Raw genomic sequence first — 20,868 nt, forward strand, 5'->3', positions numbered from 1 at the left:
TCAGTAGACCCTCCTCATCGACAAAACTATCAAAATCTAAATTTCCTATTCTAGCGTTGGTATTACAGTACCCAAACAATATACTATTAAACTCCATGGCTCTCTCATTTAGCCAGGAGGACCTAGTTGGTAGGATTGGTGAAACTATAACTTTAGAGTAAGGACAAATTTCACAAATATTCGTGAGCTTCTTCGTCAGCTCATTAGCCCAGTGTTTAACATCACCCCCTCCCCTCTTAACGACTGTAATGATTCCATTAAATTTTCTTAGTACATTTAGCTAGTTTATAGTAGATACACACGATCACAGAATAGAAGAGCACAATTGGGCTCTTTGTTCTGCGACCGTGTTTCCTCGGTGGGCCGACAGGTTTTTGTTGTGTAGTAGTGCTGGGGAAAAACACGCTTTGAATATCAATGAATGTAAATATTGTTAATTGACATTAGTGCCACAGTTTCTGTGGTAAAAACAAATTTATGGTTAAACATTATATATCGTAGAAGGGCATGATTTACGCACATCACCAAGCATCTGGATGGATAATTAACACACAAGGATAAACTGACCTTTAAACATGACCACCAGCAATATCATATAACCATAGCTCCGAAATAAATAAATTGCTCTACATAGAAACATCTGGCCTGATCTTATCACATTGTGGTCCCCAGGGGTTCGGTAAAGCCCTTACAGGCAACTGGGTCCTTTTACCAGCCACAATTAAACTAGTCATGCCAGTACTGTCATAAACTGTAACCAACTATTTAAAAATAAGATATCTTTTGCTAGAAGAAGAATAAGATATCTTTTGCTAGAATTTTAAATTGTAAGCCATAGAGCAATCTTCTCAATTTTAAAATTTAAAAATAACATTTTACCCTAACTATGATGTGGTGGCATTTCATACTTAACTAAATTTCAACTTTGAAAGTCAATAGATTATTAGTCACAACAAAATTATAGTTTAAGACATCCATTTTGCATTGTGTTTCCAATATTAGAATTTATGATATGTATTGATTGAATAATTGGTAATAAATTTAACTTTTGTTTTATTAACTTTTGTTTTATTAATATTATTTACACCACAGTGTACTACAACATTCTTATATCCTACACAAAGGGCAGGGTCTAACTGATCTATTGTGAAGCATTCAAGTCTTTTTCCAGGCAGTTTGTGACCGAATGTCCCTTTTCCAGCACCAAATCGGAGGAACCGGGTATTTGAGTCACCAATAATCAATGTTGCATTGCTACTGCTGCTCACGTAGCGGAATGTTATACTGAATCTCACGTCCCTCCTTTCACTGCTCTTATCTATTCTGTGGTCCCAGAGGAACTGAGACTGCTTGCTCATGATATATAGACTGCGTCCCTCTATTGTCTCAATGACTTCCCCACTTTCTGATCCTTTCATTGAGAACTTAACTGAACACTGGCTTCCTAACGATACAGTGAAAATCGAACTATCATGCACAAGCGAGTTCTCGTTATCCGAGTGTTTAGGGAGAAAACTGCTCTCATCATTGTACCGGTTGATCAGGCATTGATTAATAACTGTTTCAGGGCAAAGCTTCTTTATCCTTGAGGCAAGTTCAGCAAGAACTTCAGGCAGGTCTTCTGATATGGGCTTAGCAGCTTTTGCCCCGGGGTAATCATATCGTTCACCAAAGCTTATAACTCCATGCCCGTTTTCTGTGTTCTTGACAAAATCATCGTTCTGTTGAGCAAGGAAATCTAATAGCTGAGAGTTCAAGGTTGTATCAATGAATTCTGGTAAATAAGACATGATGTGCTTAGACTTAGGGTCGTCTGCACTTGAAGGCTTCTGTGCATCTAGCAGGAGCTGTTCATGGTCTGTTTCACAGGCTGCTGGTGGCCCTATGATAAAAGGAGGCATGGGCAGGTCAGGAGTGGATACGTTTGAGGATCTGCTGTTTTTGAAACAGTTAATATCAACTTTGAGCTCAGCAAGCTTGGTGTTTATGGAGTCAAGAGTCCTAAGGTGGCTATCATTGTCTTTCAAGTTTTTAATGGATGTTTGAATATCTTCTAAGGACTTGTGTATAGAGCTTTCGTTAGAAGTAGTATGACCCATTGGAATGCTGGAGGGGGCTGACAAATAAGAAGGGGACTTAACCTCGTGGTCACATCTCTTGCCACTTATTACAGCACAGACATTTTCTGCAAGGCCAAGCAGGGATAGTAGACCCTCTGCTAAGGTGAGTTTTTTAAGAGATGGGCAGCTCTTAACCATAGATGGCGTTATGATTGCAAATTTGTTCACATCAAGTTTTAGAATGTTACAGATGTTGAGCTTAATGATATCTACCTCTGAGCGCAGGCTCTGCGAGTGAGTCAACAGGAAGTTGTCAAGGGGGGTAGACCCTGAGAAGAAACTAAGGAGGCTGCTACAATCTTTATTTTCCTCTGATTCGTGGTATTCTGAAAGAATTATATTTTCAACATCCTTCAGTACTTCGTCAATTTCCACCATAATGGTAGGAGTCGTGGGTGCAGGTGTAGTCTGATCCGGAACCGTAGTAGTTGAAGTCTGGTCCGGAACAGATTGAGAAGAGTCAGTGGGTGTATCGTTCATGGCGTAGAAGCAATTGGGGGTACCAGGCAATCCAGGGGGCACCTTCACGTCCAACCAGCACACTCCCTGGAAAGAAAGAAAAGCAGATAACAATTTCAAATGTTCCGTTGTGGAAAACAATGAAAGTGTATTTAAACTGGATTAGTCAAAATGATTCAAAAGATTGAAAAATTGAACAGACTGACGGACTACGACACATGGGACAAGAGAGTGAGTGAGTATGAAAAATATGAGGTGGTTGGACTGGCAAGCCCTATCATTTAATCAGAATACATTAAATATAATCCATAAGCCATATATATGTCAGCCTGTTCTTGGAGCACAGCCCCAAAAGTTATCAGAAGTATTGGTTCAAGATTTAAGCTCAAAATTCTTTCAACACTATCTATACATTAATCAGGGTTGTCCAATTGTCCAATTGTGGATTGTGGTGTGAATGGAGTTATACATTTCCAAACAGAAACATTATTCACTACAACTACTTAACTTCTTAACAGGTTAGCGTGCCAGTCTTCTGATTCAGCACCCCCTGGACCATCATAGTACCCCCGATGCAGTTGACTTTAGCAAGCCATGGACATATTGGACATCCTCAATAAATGTAATAGATTTGTAGTGTTGTAATTAGTTTAAAATAAAGCCTGTCTCTGAAGAAGGAGAGACGATAAAAACGTGATACGATACGGTATATTGAAATAAAGCCAGTCTCTGAAGAAGGAGAGATGATAAATACGTGATACGAAACGGTATGCGAAAGCTATGTAGTTGATCAGACTTAAAGTTACGTGTTCTTAAGAGGGTGAGAGGTTCTTTAGTAAGGCCGACTGATTAAATGAGGCTCTGAAATGAACAGGAATCTAGCAATAATAGCATGGAGAGTGGGGAAAATCAAAACGCGGAATAATAATCTAACTCTAAGTTAACGATAAACTGGTACAGAAATCAAAAGTCCGAACACGGAGTCTAGGAGTAGGAAATAGCTGTGAACCAAACAAACAGAATGGCACCCGTGCATGATATATTAAAATATGTACCGTTCTAGGATGCCTCCGCAAACTTTTGCTCCTCTGTAAATGCATGTGTTAGTGCTGTAGCGAAAGCTATGTAGTCGATCAGACTTCAAGTTACGTGTTCTTATTAGGGTGAGAGGTTCTTTAGTAAGGCCGACTGATTAAATGAGGCTCTAAAATGAACGGGAATCTAGCAATAATAGCATGGAGAGTGGGGAAAATCAAAAAGCGGAATAAATAATCTAACTCTATAAGTTAACGATAAACTGGTACAGAAATCAAAAGTCCGAACAAGGAGTCTAGGAGTAGGAAATAGCTGTGAACCAAACAAACAGAATGGCACCCGTGCATGATATATTAAAATATGTACCGTTCTAGGATGCCTCCGCAAACTTTTGCTCCTCTGTAAATGCACGTGTTAGTGCTGTAGCGAAAGCTATGTAGTTGATCAGACTTCAAGTTACGTGTTCTTATTAGGGTGATAGGTTCTTTAGTAAGGCCGACTGATTAAATGAGGCTCTGAAATGAACAGGAATCTAGCAATAATAGCATGGAGAGTGGGGAAATCAAAACGCGGAATAATAATCTAACTCTAAGTTAATGATAAACTGGTACAGAAATCAAAAGTGTAGGAGTAGGAAATAACTGTGAACCAAACAAACAGAATGGCACCCGTGCATGATATGTTAAAATATGTACCGTTCTAGGATGCCTCCGCAAACTTTTGCTCCTCTGTAAATGCACGTGTTAGTGCTGTAGCGAAAGCTATGTAGTCGATCAGACTTCAAGTTACGTGTTCTTATTAGGGTGAGAGGTTCTTTAGTAAGGCCGACTGATTAAATGAGGCTCTGAAATGAACGGGAATCTAGCAATAATAGCATGGAGAGTGGGGAAAATCAAAAAGCGGAATAAATAATCTAACTCTAAGTTAACGATAAACTGGTACAGAAATCAAAAGTCCGAACACGGAGTTTAGGAGTAGGAAATAGCTGTGAACCTAACAAACAGATTGGCACCCGTGCATGATATATTAAAATATGTACCGTTCTAGGATGCCTCCGCAAACTTTTGCTCCTCTGTAAATGCACGTGTTAGTGCTGTAGCGAAAGCTATGTAGTTGATCAGACTTAAAGTTACGTGTTCTTAAGAGGGTGAGAGGTTCTTTAGTAAGGCCGACTGATTAAATGAGGCTCTAAAATGAACGGGAATCTAGCATGGAGAGTGGGGAAAATCAAAACGCGGAATAAATAATCTAACTCTAAGTTAACGATAAACTGGTACAGAAATCAAAAGTCCGAACACGGAGTCTAGGAGTAGGAAATAGCTGTGAACCAAACAAACAGAATGGCACCTGTGCATGATATGTTAAAATATGTACCGTTCTAGGATGCCTCCGCAAACTTTTGCTCCTCTGTAAATGCACGTGTTAGTGCTGTAGCGAAAGCTATGTAGTCGATCAGACTTCAAGTTACGTGTTCTTATTAGGGTGAGAGGTTCTTTAGTAAGGCCGACTGATTAAATGAGGCTCTAAAATGAACGGGAATCTAGCATGAAGACTGGGGAAAATCAAAAAGCGGAATAAATAATCTAACTCTAAGTTCTCCACTACCTGAATATTGATCGGGAACAGGTTAGCCGCGTATGTGGAAAGAGTGAGTTAGATTATAGGTAACAACGGGTAGTCTCAAGCTACCCGTCTTTGCACCGTAACTTAGCCATCTGATCTAGAAGAGGAAGGGAGGTTATCATCTACACATACTGTATTAGGAAGTTAATCGTGTCCTAGCTACAGATCATACCTTATTAAGAAGTTTATCGTATCCTGAAAAAAATACCTTATTAGGAAGTTTATCGTGTCCTAGAAACAGGCCATATAACAGAATTATCACTTTCTCCTCCTCCCAATCCACAGTATTCCGGAGTTTCTGCAACGTCACTAAAACTGCAAAACATTGTAAGTTCATATGTAGATTCTATAAAAGGTTTGAATTAAAGCAGAGAGGTTAATAAGCACTTATCATATTTAGATTATAGTTCAGTCAGTTTTTTTTGAGACGCCTCCATGAACCACCACGGGGCGACCTGCCCAGTAGTAAGAGCTGCCCAGTAGTAAGAGCTGCAGGAAATCACAAAAGCAATGAGGAATGTTGAAATTAAATGACTTTTGTCATTTATGGGTGCTTGTATAATAATTTTACCGCAAGATTTTGATAATCTTTGTAATAAACTAGTGCAATGATTGGACAAGTCACAATCAACAATGATAAAAGTGTTTTATATAAAATAACCTAAAGCGAGAATGTCGTTAGTTGACTATAAAATACAGTACCAAGCGATGTATTAAAGTAACACAATTATACTCGTTCTAATTGATATTAGCTTACTTTGATTCAACGAAAACCTTCCTTTTATCTGCTTTCGTGAAATTCAAAAGTGATGTTAAAGTAACACGAGCCCTTTAAAGCTTGCAGGGGTTCCTCCTATTATCGTTGATCAATTATGTACCAAGTACACTATGTAATACAGCAAAGTCGTCAGTCGATAACTGCTGTTAAAGCCATGAAAGTTCAAAGCGAGTGCAGAAACAAGAAATGGCGCGAAATCATAATGTTCAAGCCACACGTACAACGTATGATCTGCATTATGCTCCTTCATCAACTCATTCTAGTTTTAAACGATTTTGACACGCTAAAATGCGCGCGTGGATTTGCGCGGCGCGTAGAAAAATTTTAAAGCTGTCAGATAGAGGTTAATAAATTTTTCTACTGTCAACACAGCCCAAGTTATTCATGTTTTAATATCAAAAAATGTCCGATTTTTTTGTATTATTTTTAACTAATTTCCTTTTCAAATCGCTGCCACATCAAAATTATTTTACGAAAGTACATTAAATTTTCACAGAAAGCAAGCTGAATCGTTTTAGAACTAAATTAAAAAAGAATTTAATATAAAAATGTTAAAACTTTAAAATTATCGATGGAATAAATTGCCAACGTCCAAATATGTGTAAAATACGACGAAGGGAGGTCACAACACTGCGCGCAGGAGTGATAAAGAACCATTTGTGTTGAATCCCTTTTATTTGTTTTCTTTGAATTTTAAGATCTACTTCTTCTCACTTTTTTGAATTTTACTTGGGGATCCAATGCTTTGTTTTTATAGCACCCCGGCGAACGCCGCGGGCTTCATATTGCTGCGCGTGTTAAAACAAATTTTCGGCATAAATTTGTCAGGAGATCGACTGTAATTCCGTTTATGAACCTTTTAAAGATATTTGACAGTGCCGATTATCCCTTAAAGGATTTTCAATAGTGCCGAGGAAAAATAAAACATCAAATTCATTCATCTGAACATTAGTAAAGGTTATAATGATATCAAATCAAGATTTCAAACGTTACAATCATTAATTCTAATCAAGTATTGTCAACTGTGATTAAAGATCATAGCAAGGTATGCTATCCTATATGTAAGCTACAATGAGGAAGAAACAGCATTATACAACAGTATTACTGCTAGTAAATATAGGTATAATACCAAAATGTAACTATTAAAGATAAACTTATCAAATTTAAAATTGACACGAAACTAATACGCGGTTTATATTAGAATGCAACACAAACACTAAACACATCAAATAGAAACAAAAAAAGATATCTCGCACTGTCAGTCATTACATATTACAATTATGTAAATAACACCGAAGAACTCATATATCAACAGCTCGAGTAGCGCACACTACTAGTACTAATCTCGAGTGTCTGACAGTGGCAGGGGAAGCGTCCAAGGTTCGATGCCGCGACCGTGATCTTTTAAACATTTTGTGAAAGTCGTCTTTGTTTAAGAAGGTCCACTTCCAGTAGCCCATTTTCTCCCCACATAACATTTCTTCATCCTCAGCAAGACCTGTTTTATTTTCCATTACAGTAATTCCATGTTCCAATGAAATCTAACTCTTCAATTTTAATATCAGCGGTCGGATCCTGAAATATGGAAGTGAAACTCAGTAAATTTTTACAGTCAAGTAATACTATAACTTCTATTCGTAAAATTTTACAAGATTTGTTTCCAGTTTCGGACAAATTCACAATATTACTACATAACAACTTAGTAATGTAAGCAGTAAGGGCCCTCTCCTAATTTTAATCTGTAGAAGCGCACGTGCAAATAACGCGCGGCTTCAATGCAAAAATACGTGTGTGCTCTTGGCGCGCGCTAAAACTCTGCGCTGAAAATATTGGTTTGGTACCACAACGAGAGTTTTAAAATTCCCGCCAATTTCAAACTCCAGAAAAAGAATCCGAAATTTTGGGACAGCCTAAAACATATTCAGATGATTAATGCTTTTCGACTTTATTTGTCCGTAAACTGACAACTACAGCAAATCTATCTTCTCTACGAACTGGGCCCGAGTTACTTGTTTTAAAATACAGCAAATCTATCTTCTCTACGAACTGGGCCCGAGTTACTTGTTTTAAAATACAGCAAATCTATCTTCTCTACGAACTGGGCCCGAGTTACTTGTTTTAAAATACAGCAAATCTATCTTCTCTACGAACTGGGCCCGAGTTACTTGTTTTAAAATACAGCAAATCTATCTTCTCTACGAACTGGGCCCGAGTTACTTGTTTTAAAATACAGCAAATCTATCTTCTCTACGAACTGGGCCCGAGTTACTTGTTTTAAAATACAGCAAATCTATCTTCTCTACGAACTGGGCCCGAGTTACTTGTTTTAAAATACAGCAAATCTATCTTCTCTACAAACTGGGCCCGAGTTACTTGTTTTAAAATACAGCAAATCTATCTTCTCTACGAACTGGGCCCGAGTTACTTGTTTTAAAATACAGCAAATCTATCTTCTCTACGAACTGGGCCAGAGTTACTTGTTTTAAAATACGACAAAGTTAACTGCTGAATGTTCCCGGTCAAAAATTAATTATAGTTTATATTAAAATATTGTCTAGTGTCTATGTTTTACTATAATGCTGGGAGCCTTGTTGTAAATAATAGGGTACATACCATTCCTTGAAAGTTGTTATTTCGGAGTGAGCAACCATTTTGTTGACTAGCGAATCTAAATTGAAATAGTCGAATATCACTCAATTTCAGTTGCAGGTCGACATCCTTAAAATTAGAGAGCAAATAATTTTATTTTGTACTCTACTTCAGTCAATATAAATAGAAATTACAGCAATTTGAAGTAACAGTATATCAAGCTATATCATACATAATTATGAAAGCCTCGCAGAGATCTCGATTAAATCTGTAAACGTACATTTAACGGTAAGATATATAGATAGCGCGCAATATATGCGCACGCATAAAACCAATATGGCTGCCACACAAAGCTACAAACTGGAACAAGAAATGAAAATTGTGAATTCAACCAGCTTGGATACTATTATCCAACGCGACATTGGTTTGGGCGCATTATCGACACGTTTTAAATGCGCGGAACATTTTTGTGCGCGGCACTAGCATTTTAAATTTTCAAAATTCAAATCATAGCAAGAGTTATGGTTATTTTTCAAGACAAATTTTGAGGCAAATTTTACGTGTAAATTATCCATTTTTCATTCATGATCACTCATAATTTGAACAATTTACCTTGGATTTTTTTTTTTTTTTTTTTTTTTTTCAAAATTCAAATAAACTTTACATCAATGTATTACAGTTATATTCAATAAAAAGACCACAATATCTCCTGTGAAGCAAAAACATGGAAAAAGAGAGCTAGAAAAATATTCATGATACTCAACACTACCAGACTCAGCTGGAGTGAGAAACAATTTGTAAAAACATCAAGGTAAAATTTATTTCGGCTGAACCAAAACACGGTGGTAAGACCATAATTACATTGGTGCCGACCCTACATAAAATCATTAATAAATAATCAAGAGAACAAATTTAAATGTATACGATACCTTTGCTACTACTCGACAAACTTACACGACATAACAACAAAATAACATAATTAAATAATATTATAATAAAACAATCTATAATCTAGCCACTCACGTACTGCGTGACGCGCTTGTTTCGGGTTGTCTCATAAAAGAAAAAACGGCGCGTTCTACTGCAGGTGCGAGGGGCAAATTATAGAGAGTATGACATTCATAAAGTAAAATATATATATAATAATATTCCATGATGGGCCGTCTAATCAGGCCAGCATACGTCAGAAGACCAGAGAAATTCAGTAAGCTTTGTTTTGAAAATAGAAATTTTCTCAGTCTGTCTAACATAGGCTGGCAGTGCATTCCACAGAAGCATTGTTCTATAAAAGAAGCTGTTTCTGAAACTATCGCAGTTTGGTACAATAGAGCAGGTATATGTGCTGGTGTCAAGTCCTTCAATGACTGATGCCGTGCTCCTTGTGTACCTCATTGTTCCAGCTTCAACAACAGTAATATATTCAGGTAGAGATATACTTACCAAATCATTTACTATTTTATAGAAGAGCGTTATTGAATTATGGATGAACTTAGATCTCACAGTGGGCCGCAAAGGGGGGTCATGATAGTTTAGGCATGAAGGAATGGTCTGATTGGCCATATATACTGTTCTTAAGGATTGTTTGGCCCAAAAAGTCGTTTAAAGACATTTTCAGAGCTCTAGTGTCATCACAAACAAAGTTATTTCGATATTTTGAATTTTCCGAATTTTCAACATTTTCATACGCAGACCCTTTATATCCCTATAATTGATGTTTAATGCGGAATTCTGTGCAGGATGATCTTTTCCAGTGGTAATACGATCAGAGAAGGGTGTTTTTTGATCAACTTTATGTAAAAGGAAGCCAATTCAATGCTCCCCAACCCGCAAACACGCGCACATAACGCGCGCGCTTTCAGGAGTTTAATCCACTATTTACTTGGTTTGAAGTAACCAAAGAGATGGTTATATGTATACATTTGGGGATAAGATAAGATAGCTGGAAGGAGCTTCTGAAACTGAATTGTGTCGCTCCATAAGTTGTAGACACCAAACTGCAAACTCAATTTTAATTAGCTTCTAGAGTAGATTTTTTCACTCTCGCCCCAGTGAAAATCAGTTTTTCTGGATTTTTTCCAAAAGTAAGCATTTTGGGCCTTCATGACCTTTATAGTGTCAATATAAACATGTGCATTGCGGTCATTTTAGGCCAAAGTTTGAGTCTCTAAGACCTTCAGAAGCTGAGATACAGATTTCCCATATATGCGCGTAATGAAAAAAATGGGCGTGGCCCCCACAGGGTTGGGAATAGCGACACAACATGTGCCGTTCGGTGAATTGAGTTACAAATGACCTATTTAACCCGATTCAGTATCAAAAAACTCTATACATCGAAGTGCACACTCAACCCCTCCCTTTTACTAGAATATTGCTTATTTAGCGCCAGGAAAATACACCAAAATGAGAGCAAACTGGGGATTTTGAAAAATTCATAAAATGCAAAGCCAGATCCAGCCACAACCATTCTTGGTTGCATTTGTTAGGAAATTGTCAGTACTTAATGATAAAAGTGGTTTTTAGTGGGCACTAGAAGGCCCTAACAACTATTTCTGGTCTTGAAACTGTGAAAAGATGTGAAAAAGAGGGTCTAAATTTGCCTCTGCGCGTAAATTTTTCCTAATCAAGAGGCATGATAAGGCCTATTTCACCAGAAAGATCATCCAAAACTGTTCTAGAAGGTATTAAAATAATCATTAAACCTTATTAGGCCATTTTTCTGAGACACAGGCATTTAGTGGCCATTTTCACTGCCAAAATTGATTTTTTTGGCAGTCAAAAAAATGTCTATATTTGGCGCGCTGCCAAAACTCAACATTTGAACATTTTTCAATTCGGTTTTTTGCACTTTATGTGTATATCTATTTACTAGGAGATGAGATAAAGAAAATGGGATTTAAAGAAAGTCGATTTTTGGCCTAAACTATCATGGTGGCCCACTGTGGATCTAATGGGTAGAATTTTAAGCTCCTTCTGCTTCTCATAGAATACAATATCACTATAATGATCAAACTGTTGTCCATTGATCCATTTGATCGCTCTTTTCTGGATTGCCTCAAACTTCGACATGTGTGTCGATCGCTGAGGACACCATATAACTGAGCAATGTTCAAAGATTGATCTTACAATGGTAAGGTAGAAAGCCCTCTTTTGGCGTTTATCCATGGTAAAATGACAGGTTCTCTTTAAGAGCCCAAGCTTCGAGCTTGCTTTAGATATCAATTGATCACAATGTGCACCCCACAGAAACCTGTTGTTCATTATTACACCAAGATCTGTATGGGATGCCACATAATCAATTATGACTTCATTAAGATTATACCAATAAATATTAAAAGGAAGATTGTCTAATACATTTCTTTGCAGAGTTACAGATAACACCTTACACTTTGAAGGGTGAAAAGTCATTTTGTTATCGATTGACCAGGCAAACAACCTGTCTATATCTCCTTGGAGAATATAGTGGTCTTCAAAGCATTCGATGACCCTCCAAATTTTGGTGTCAAAATTGAACTCTTCAGTATTCGATGATTAAAACAATTGTTTTAAGAACAGAGTAGTTTTAAAGCTAAACATTCGCAATTTGTCTTAACAGGAGTCTTGGGAGAATTATAAAAATGAAATTTAAACGTTTTAGCGGCGCATGAAGCCCGCGGCGTCCGCTGGGGTGTATAGACACGCCGATTGAAGATAATATTTTTTGATCCCAGCAGCTTACAGTCCCAAATCAACAAACTGGTAGAATATCTATGCCCATTCTGCTATGTAGCACCAATCCCAACCATAAATCATGACCTCGACCTCTGCCATGTCTGTATAAACACACTCACGATCCAGCAAGCCAACAGTGTTCATGAAATAGGAATAGCAAGTGAGAAGCTGGAACAAATGGCATCATTTGGTGACCTGCTCAACAAAGTGAACTTTGACAACCTCAAAGATGGACTATTGGCCATACAGAACCTTGAGCTGCATGTTCAACATATATTAATCAGTGAGGAAGGTCTGAAGCATCACCAAAACAAAGTGAGTTAGATAGAGGAACATATGAGCGAAATTGCTAAGCAAAAAGCATCAGAGGATGGTTCAATCACTGACATGGTAAAACAGACACATCAGTTGGTTGAACAACTCCAGAAGATCAGTGATAAGCCGGAGGTAACATCTCACAAGAACGAGGAGCTAATGAAAAGGATCGAAGACAAGCTCCGGGCACTAACCGAAAGTGAGACAACTTTTCAGACCCAACTTAACAGTTTAGGTAGTCAAATATGTGGCTGAGAAACACTCTCCTCCACCACATACTCTCTTACAACCTGACCAGCCTACCCCTCATATAGCACATGACCAGGTGCCATGCCTGTAACGGAAATCAAGCCAGATTTCATTCTGTCAACTGAATCTGATAAAATTACTGCCTTTCTTCAGTCATGTTTTCAGAATTACAACTATTGTGTACTCAATAAAGTAATTATCACTTTTGTATCCTTGTATCCTTGTATCCTTGTATCCTTGTTCCTTCGAATCAGAGAACGGTCACTCTGTCATTTCATTTGGCAATACCTACCACTACACTGGTTCTAAATCTTCAAAAAATGTTCCACCGATTCCTGAGGAACTTAAACCATTATTTGATGAAATGAACAAAGTACAAACTGAGCTGTACAATAAGTGCTACCCGGAGCAGCCCCACCTGACGGCCCCAGTTAGGAAATATTTGATAAAACTTGGAAATATTCTACACTTACTTGTGTAACAAGCCCACTTACACTTTTCACTGAAAAGGAATATCGTTTACTTTGTCCTCTCTACTGTCTATGAACTATGTCTACTATTTAATGAGAGTATAGAAGATGAGGCATGCTGTCATTATAAATTTGTTGTTTTCTTGATAATACTGGTATCTTTTGCTTTGCTCGGTTTTACTGATCATGTAAAAAATACAATAGATTCATCTCGGGCATGGACATAAATAATGATGTTATTATATGCTGCACTAATAGCAGAAGGAATATATTATTCACCTTGCTTTAGCTCATTATCTTCTGACATGGAAATCAGGTTCTACTATCTTTACATGGTTGTCACCACTGTGCTATTCCATGATTTATGTGCAAATAGTTTCCATGGGAGTGGTCCTTGTTTTTTACTTTTTAGCCTACCTCTCGCAATACCTTAACAGACATGATAAGTACAACATATATCGCTGTTGGGAATTTAGCTACCGTGTTATTCTTTTATTTTCGGCACTCGATAATAATAATAATTTTTGTTAAATTTATGCTTATTTTGTCGAATTCTACTAGATGTTCTGGTAGTCATGATTTAACTACAAAAGTACATGATTCATTAATTATATCCCTTTTTGTTTGTAATTTATTTGTAATGATATTGATAATAAAAATAAAGGTTTAATTACGATTTTGAAAATCTTGAACCTCTAAAAATCAAGGTCCAAGATTTTCAAAATTGAATTAAAAATCTTTAAAGGCCTATCTCAAAATTCTGGCTCTAGAGTTCTCTTCTAACTGATCCTAAGAACATATCCTGAAAGTTTGAGGGTGATTGCTCAAAAAATGTAGGAGAAGATAGATTTTTAGACTCGATTTTCAGAACGCGCGATTGAAAATCGCTCATGCAATACAATTACACATAAGCGCTGACCTTTGACCGGCGATAATTTCGGCTAGGAAAAATATTTTTCCATGGGACCAAAAGCAGCTGATAGATATCACTCCCCTCTATCAGAAACAACTATAAAGTCGATTTCGAGAGAATTTTGATGAAGACCCCCCCCCCCCTGGCCCCCTTAATTATTATTACATATAAATTATCAAATATTAATATTTCATTAGTTTAGGAATGAAAATAAACAGTCTCTAAAATGCTTGGAATAACAAAGAAACTTTCTACTCCTCTACAGCTTGGATCCAGGTAGCAAATATTTTAAAGTTCTGTTTTAAATGATGTATAATTTGTATTTCATGAGATATTATTATAATCATCGATACTTAATTTTAGTTAAATCCCTCAATGCTATTTCAAAAATCTAAGATCAACTTTAATGGAGACTCAGACCCATGGATAATTTCATCTACCTAACAAAAAACTTTCATTTCTCACTTGTTCGTGTACAGGTGTATATTCCATTTCTCACTTGTTCGTGTACAGGTGTATATTCCGATGGAGTGGAGCCAACCTGGAGAAAGCCATGGCACCGGATCCAGAGCAGGGTTTCAGGCGTGACCATCCCCAAACCTTCGACTCTGCTGAGTGGGCCATCCCAGAGAATGAGATTGTGGGTTTTTTAAATTATTGTTTTCGTAAATTAAGAACGTGTTAGCAATATATTATTATACAGGATGGTCTATAATTAACACGATGTACAATTTCAAATTTCATTAAAAGTTATCGTATTTTTTAAATATTGCTTTTTTTCTCTCTGCATTATCACAATTATAATCCAGCCTGATAACCTGATTAAAACAACAACCAACTTTGTTACAACTGCAGGACATGGCTGTGCCTCAGTACAAAGCACCTGATGAGCGATTGTTGTCCATTAATTTTGGTCCACAGCACCCTGCTGCGCACGGCGTACTGCGCCTCATGTTGGAGTGTAAAGGAGAGGTTTAATTATAATTTTATACATTACGTTTGATTCAATTTTTGCAAGTGTTTGGTTTTAGATTCATATTTAACAAAGTAACAAGTATTTAGTTTCGTTTTGATTTCTAGCTTTTTTTATTAAATACTTTTCAAATTTTACAGAGTACAGCAATAGATGAATATAAAATAGAATCGTTCAAAATATCGCCCCCATCTGTAAAATATGATGGGCACCCAAACACGGTAAACACATAGTGAACTATGTCCGCAGTAACTTGGACCCATTACATCGAATTAATCTAAATCCAAAAATTTATGAAAAACTATTTAATAACAAACAAATCCATGGTGAATAACTGTGGATGTAGAGTCAAAATTGGTAATTCAATACGTCAAATTCCAGATACATTAGATACAGGTCTGAAATGGTCATTAATGTGTGAGAAGGTGTGCGGGTGAAGTGTGATATGATGTTGAAAGTATAGGAAGGTAGATAAAAAAATTAATAAAACAAAAATAATAATAATATGGGGAGCAAAGAGACTAGGCTAGACTGTTGTTTCACTATCCAATAAACATTTCCATAGATGCTTAGTGACTTCAGCTTTGAAAAGACTAGTAGACACAATCTGTCTTACCTGTAAAGGGAGTCCATTCCACAGTATATGGGTTCTGTAGAAAAATGATTTTGCCAGTGGGCTATTTAAGGTACATGTGGTGTGTGAATTCTGACTTAACTTAGGTAAAATTGATGACACAATAGACAGACTGTCGAGGTGGCAACGTCTTAGTCGAGAAGTGCCCTGATATAAAGAGAGATAGTGAGGCAGCGATACAGGAATTAAATTGTTAAGAACTTTGTGGAAAAAAATAAGATCATTCAAGTCAAACTTTTGAGACAAAGGGAGAATGTCGACAAGCTTGCACTTTTTGACATATTGCTCAGGTGGATAACTGCGGCCCTCTTCAGACAGAATCCATTTAATAGCTCTCTTTTGGAGACTTTCTAATTTATCACTAAGTGATTTATTACAAGGGCGCCAGATTATGGAACAATTTTCGAATTGGCTACGAACCAGGGAGAGGTAAAGCGCCCGGCGACGTTTCTGATCAATGACAATATGGCCATCTCTTCTGACCATACCAAGTTGTTGGCAGGCCTTAGTATAAATTCTGTCGCACTGACTATTCCAACTTAGCTTAGGAGTAACATCGACTACAAGATCTTTTTCTAACTCTACATACACAAGAGGAGAGCCATCAAGATTATATGCGAATGGAGGAGATAAAGATGGTTTTCCTGAAACAATAAGCACTTTACATTTTGCTGGATGGAATCGCATTTTGTTTCTTAGTGCCCAGTCAGAGAGATAGTCTATATCCATTTGTAAATTAGTATTATCAGAAGATGAATGTATTTTACGCCAGATTTTTGTATCATCGGCATACAAAACAATATCAGTATTATCCGAAAGGCCAAGAGGAATATCATTGATAAGCAATACAAAAAGTAAGGGACCAAGAATAGAGCCCTGGGGGACACCAGAATTAACTGAGAGGGTAGATGACATCTCATTACCAATAACCACTCTTTGGTAACGGCCTTGAAGGTAATTGGTAAGAAATTTGAGAAGTGTACCATCAATGTTATATAAGGTCTTTAGCTTATGAAGAAGGATATCATGATTTACAGAATCAAATGCCTTAGCAAAATCAAAATACACAACATGATTGATAATGTTTTCGTTAAGAGACAATGCCAGGCTATCACAAAAGTCAACCATATTGGTTGTGCATGACTTGTGCTCTAGAAAACCATGCTGCCTGGGATCAAGAAGGGTACTTGTCAAAGAAAGCATTAAAATATTAAGTTTCACTTTCCCTTTCAGCAAGTTTTCAAAGCAGATCCACACATTGGCTTACTGCACAGAGGAACTGAGAAATTAATAGAATACAAAACTTACACTCAGGTGAACTGACACGTGGAGTAAAAGCCTTATTTTGTTTTCCAATTAAAAAACTTTTATTCGGTTATATAATATAATCGCCGCCTTGATATAATATTTGCTTCTGAATTTATTAAATTTGACAGTCAATAGAACTTTTCAATTTATAACCCTAAAACCCTCAAGCAATGATAACGGTATCCCCAGGCTTTACCGTATTTTGATCGTCTCGACTATGTCTCAATGATGTACAACGAATGGGGCTTTTGTCTAGCAGTTGAGAGGATGCTAGGTATTGAGGCTCCAATCCGAGCCCAATACATAAGAGGTAAACTATACAATTACATGAATACAGTAACTGTATAATTAACCTGTACAATTATGCAAACAGTCACTTTGTCCCCGACCCCGCCCAATGGCCAATACTCCAATATAATCTAATGTTAAATGTACCCTGAAACTTCATTTCGAAGGTTAAAAGTTAAGATCGTTACCGATTAGAATTCCATCTGCCTTATCTTTCAGCAGATGTAAGAAATTATTTGATGCTCAAATTAGTTAATTACAAGTTAATTAGTTAATCGATATTAAACCAGATACCTCACTTCTCAGTGCTGATGGGTGAGATGACACGAATCCTGAACCACATAATGGCCGTTACAACTCACATTTTGGACGTCGGAGCGACCACGCCCTTCCTTTGGCTATTTGAGGAGCGGGAGAAGATGATGGAGTTTTACGAGCGTGTCAGCGGAGCTCGATTACATGCCGCATACTACAGAGTGGGTGGTGTTGCACAGGTACCGTGTAGTCTATGTTTTATTTTTACTGTTGTACTTTCGGCGCTTGTTAATTGGCCCGTTACGATGTAGTCATATTGCTGTTGGGTAAACTAAAGTATAATAGGTATCTAGATAAAAAAGAATATACAAAAAGTTGCGTAACGTTGCCTGTTGGCGCCCCCGCTAAAAAAGCGCCCCCCTGTTGGCGCCCCCTCCCCTTTTGGCGGGGCCCTTTGTTACGCCACTGTAAGAAAACCTTTTATGTTTGCAGGATCTTACACAGAAATTATTATGGGTTGAAACCTTCATGATGTTCTTCTTGCCTCCACACATGCTCCCAACATTTATAACAATTTAGATGCAGCATAATTAACCTGATGTATTTTACAGGACCTTCCAATCGGTTTTATGGATGACGTGTATGACTGGATGAAGAACTTCAGTGAGAGATTGGACGATGTTGAGGAACTGGTCACGTACAACAGAATCTGGCGATCAAGAACAGTGGGAATCTGTCCCATCACACTGGATAATGCACTTTCCTGGGGCATGAGGTAAAAAGAACATTCTGGTACTTTTAATTGAGTTCGCAACTATCTTCCTCCAATCCCTGATGGTTCAGCAATTACTTATTTGTTGGAATTCATGTTGTTTGTTGCCACTGAGACATTAGTAAAATATCTGAAAAGTACTGCTGAGCGCGATTGCCAATCGAAAGTTTTGTGACTCGATGTTTTCCTGGCAACATTTCAGCAGTGTTGCGCGCGCGCGTCGGCGCGCATATTATCAGCTACAGCAGCTGTTAAAAATATTATTTTGTTCTGTCTTGACCGATCAGTAATTTTAAACTTGCATTTTAAATCAATATAAGAAGCATATCCCGCTTTTCAGTAAGTTTTTATTCTGGTTTAACGAAATACCTTATAGTTTCTAAATAAGATCCAATAGAGTATTTTAGCATATTCCATACCACCTGGGGACCCCAGTCTTTACTGTTTATAGGCATGCAGATATGGCGGAGTGACAGGCCGAGCGCCGCCCAGTTGATATAATTCCATATTGAATTTGAAAATCGTGTATATTTCTATGTAACCATATGTTTATTGTTTATGCAACCTGACACGGTTCTGTGCAAAATAGTAATCCTAACTCAAAATAATAATACCTTACGAGACATATTTATATGGTACGAAATTTGGGGATTTTTGGAAAAAATGGGAAAAAATCCCCATATTTTCGTACTGAATTTCTGAAATTTCGTACTGAATTACTGTATTTCTGAAAAAAATCCCCATATTTTCGTGCCCCCATAATTTCGATCCCCGCTAATTATGATCCACATAAATATGTCTTGTAAGGTAATATGCTATCAATTAGTCCCTAGCGGGATGCGTGCATGGTGAAATTAACAATGTACTTGAACATTTCAGCACCGCGCGCCAACAATTGTTTAATTCAGATTATCGCGCAAAATAACTTTGTGCAGGCAGACACGTACGCTCGCACGCTCGCACGGACGCAAGCTACCATATACAAAAAAAAACCTCGTTCGCTAACCCTTGTTCTTGACTCTTTTGTGCCTTCGGCACTTTGAGTCATGGATCGGGAAAAAATTGCCTAACACATCGGGATCAGCACTTGACATTTTAGCAACCGATTTTTCTAGTTTTCTAACGATCAATTAGTACCACAATTTTGATTTTACCAACATTATAACACATGGAAGGTAGTCCAAATTTGAAACACACAAGGAAATATTTTCACTCTGTATAATTACAGCGGAGTCATGGTACGAGGGTCCGGAGGGCGGTGGGACTTGCGCAAGTCTCAACCTTACGACGCCTACAATCTCGTAGACTTCGACGTGCCAGTCGGAAGGCACGGGGATGTATATGATAGGTACATGTGCAGAATGGAGGAAATGAGACAGAGTATGCGAATCATGCACCAGGTACGTTCAAGTTTCGTGAGTTTGAATTAGTCTTAATTAAATTAAATTTGTTTACAATAATCTCATATTTTGTCATCAGGTATTTCTGTTTCTATTCTAGTATTCTATATCTTTAGAGTTAAAGTGTTCCTATTATTAGTCTAAGGGGGAAATTTTTGACACGATCCGTCACAGATTAGGGGGAGAGTAGCTCAATTTTGGCAAGCTTTCTTCATCATTGTGCCCCTCACAGAAATGCCCAAATTTGGTTTGGGTTTTTAATAGCACAATATGTATGATTTGTTAATCTTTAGATCTGTTTAACGTCAATATGGCACTCGATGCAAGGGGGGATTGAAAGAGCTAAAGACGTTGACTATCTTATATTTTCATCATCACATCAAAATCACAACTAAGCCTTCTGATATCAGGGGTCCCACGGTGACCAGATCCTATCACCAATCAGTCCACCCGCACTGGTAATTCGCAAAATCATGAGAAACATTACAATGACTCGTGGAATTGATGCTTGACACTCTAGTACTACTTGACTTATCAAAGTTAAATTTAATTGTTGGATCACCAACAAAAAGAGACTTAAGAACAAACAATATGGTTACAACAACAACTGTGTGAAGTTCAGCTCACAATGACTAATTAGCAACAAATCCACGGAAGCAAATATGTTACAACAATTATCCGTCTTGAACACGAAAACATAGCTCAAAAGTAAGGGGGAAAATACTTTTGTCCGTATTTAAAATAAGTTATGCGTAATTTTTACCGTAATTAAATAATGAATAATCAACGGGATCATTTGATGATACTTCATCAGTTCATTTTATAGCACGGCCGCAAAAATCTGACCCCTAAAATCTCGAAATTGCAATAAAATCACACTTCAAAAACTCAAAATTCAGAAGTCAGCACTTCGCGGCTGTGGTATAGTTTACATTATAGGTTTAAATAAGTCAATTAAATTAGTCAATATGAGTCTAAG

At 37.3% G+C, this 20,868-nt stretch overlaps 2 protein-coding genes across 4 annotated transcripts in view; one reads left to right on the top strand and one right to left on the bottom strand.

Moving 5' to 3' along the window:
- The window catches only part of LOC134822144 (cilia- and flagella-associated protein 70-like), a 39,005-nt gene extending 35,790 nt beyond the window's left edge, over positions 1-3,215 (bottom strand). For all 3 annotated transcript variants that reach the window (XM_063833051.1, XM_063833052.1, XM_063833050.1), the window contains exon 1: positions 3,188-3,215. In XM_063833051.1, coding sequence (XP_063689121.1) covers positions 3,188-3,190 — 3 coding nt within the window. In that variant the 5' untranslated portion in view covers positions 3,191-3,215. The remainder of the gene's footprint in view (positions 1-3,187) is intronic.
- LOC134822147 (NADH-ubiquinone oxidoreductase 49 kDa subunit-like) overlaps positions 1-20,868 on the top strand; it is a 53,278-nt gene that overhangs the window by 15,250 nt on the left and 17,160 nt on the right. The window contains 8 exon segments of the mRNA XM_063833054.1: positions 14,462-14,535; positions 14,773-14,899; positions 15,115-15,231; positions 17,100-17,180; positions 17,364-17,484; positions 17,769-17,956; positions 18,329-18,492; positions 19,718-19,889. Of these exon segments, the coding sequence (XP_063689124.1) occupies positions 14,486-14,535; positions 14,773-14,899; positions 15,115-15,231; positions 17,100-17,180; positions 17,364-17,484; positions 17,769-17,956; positions 18,329-18,492; positions 19,718-19,889 (1,020 nt within the window). The 5' untranslated portion in view covers positions 14,462-14,485.

The sequence above is a fragment of the Bolinopsis microptera genome, chromosome 10, assembly GCF_026151205.1.
Source record: "Bolinopsis microptera isolate Bmic1 chromosome 10, MBARI_Bmic_1.0, whole genome shotgun sequence".
Lineage (NCBI taxonomy): Eukaryota > Metazoa > Ctenophora > Tentaculata > Lobata > Bolinopsidae > Bolinopsis > Bolinopsis microptera.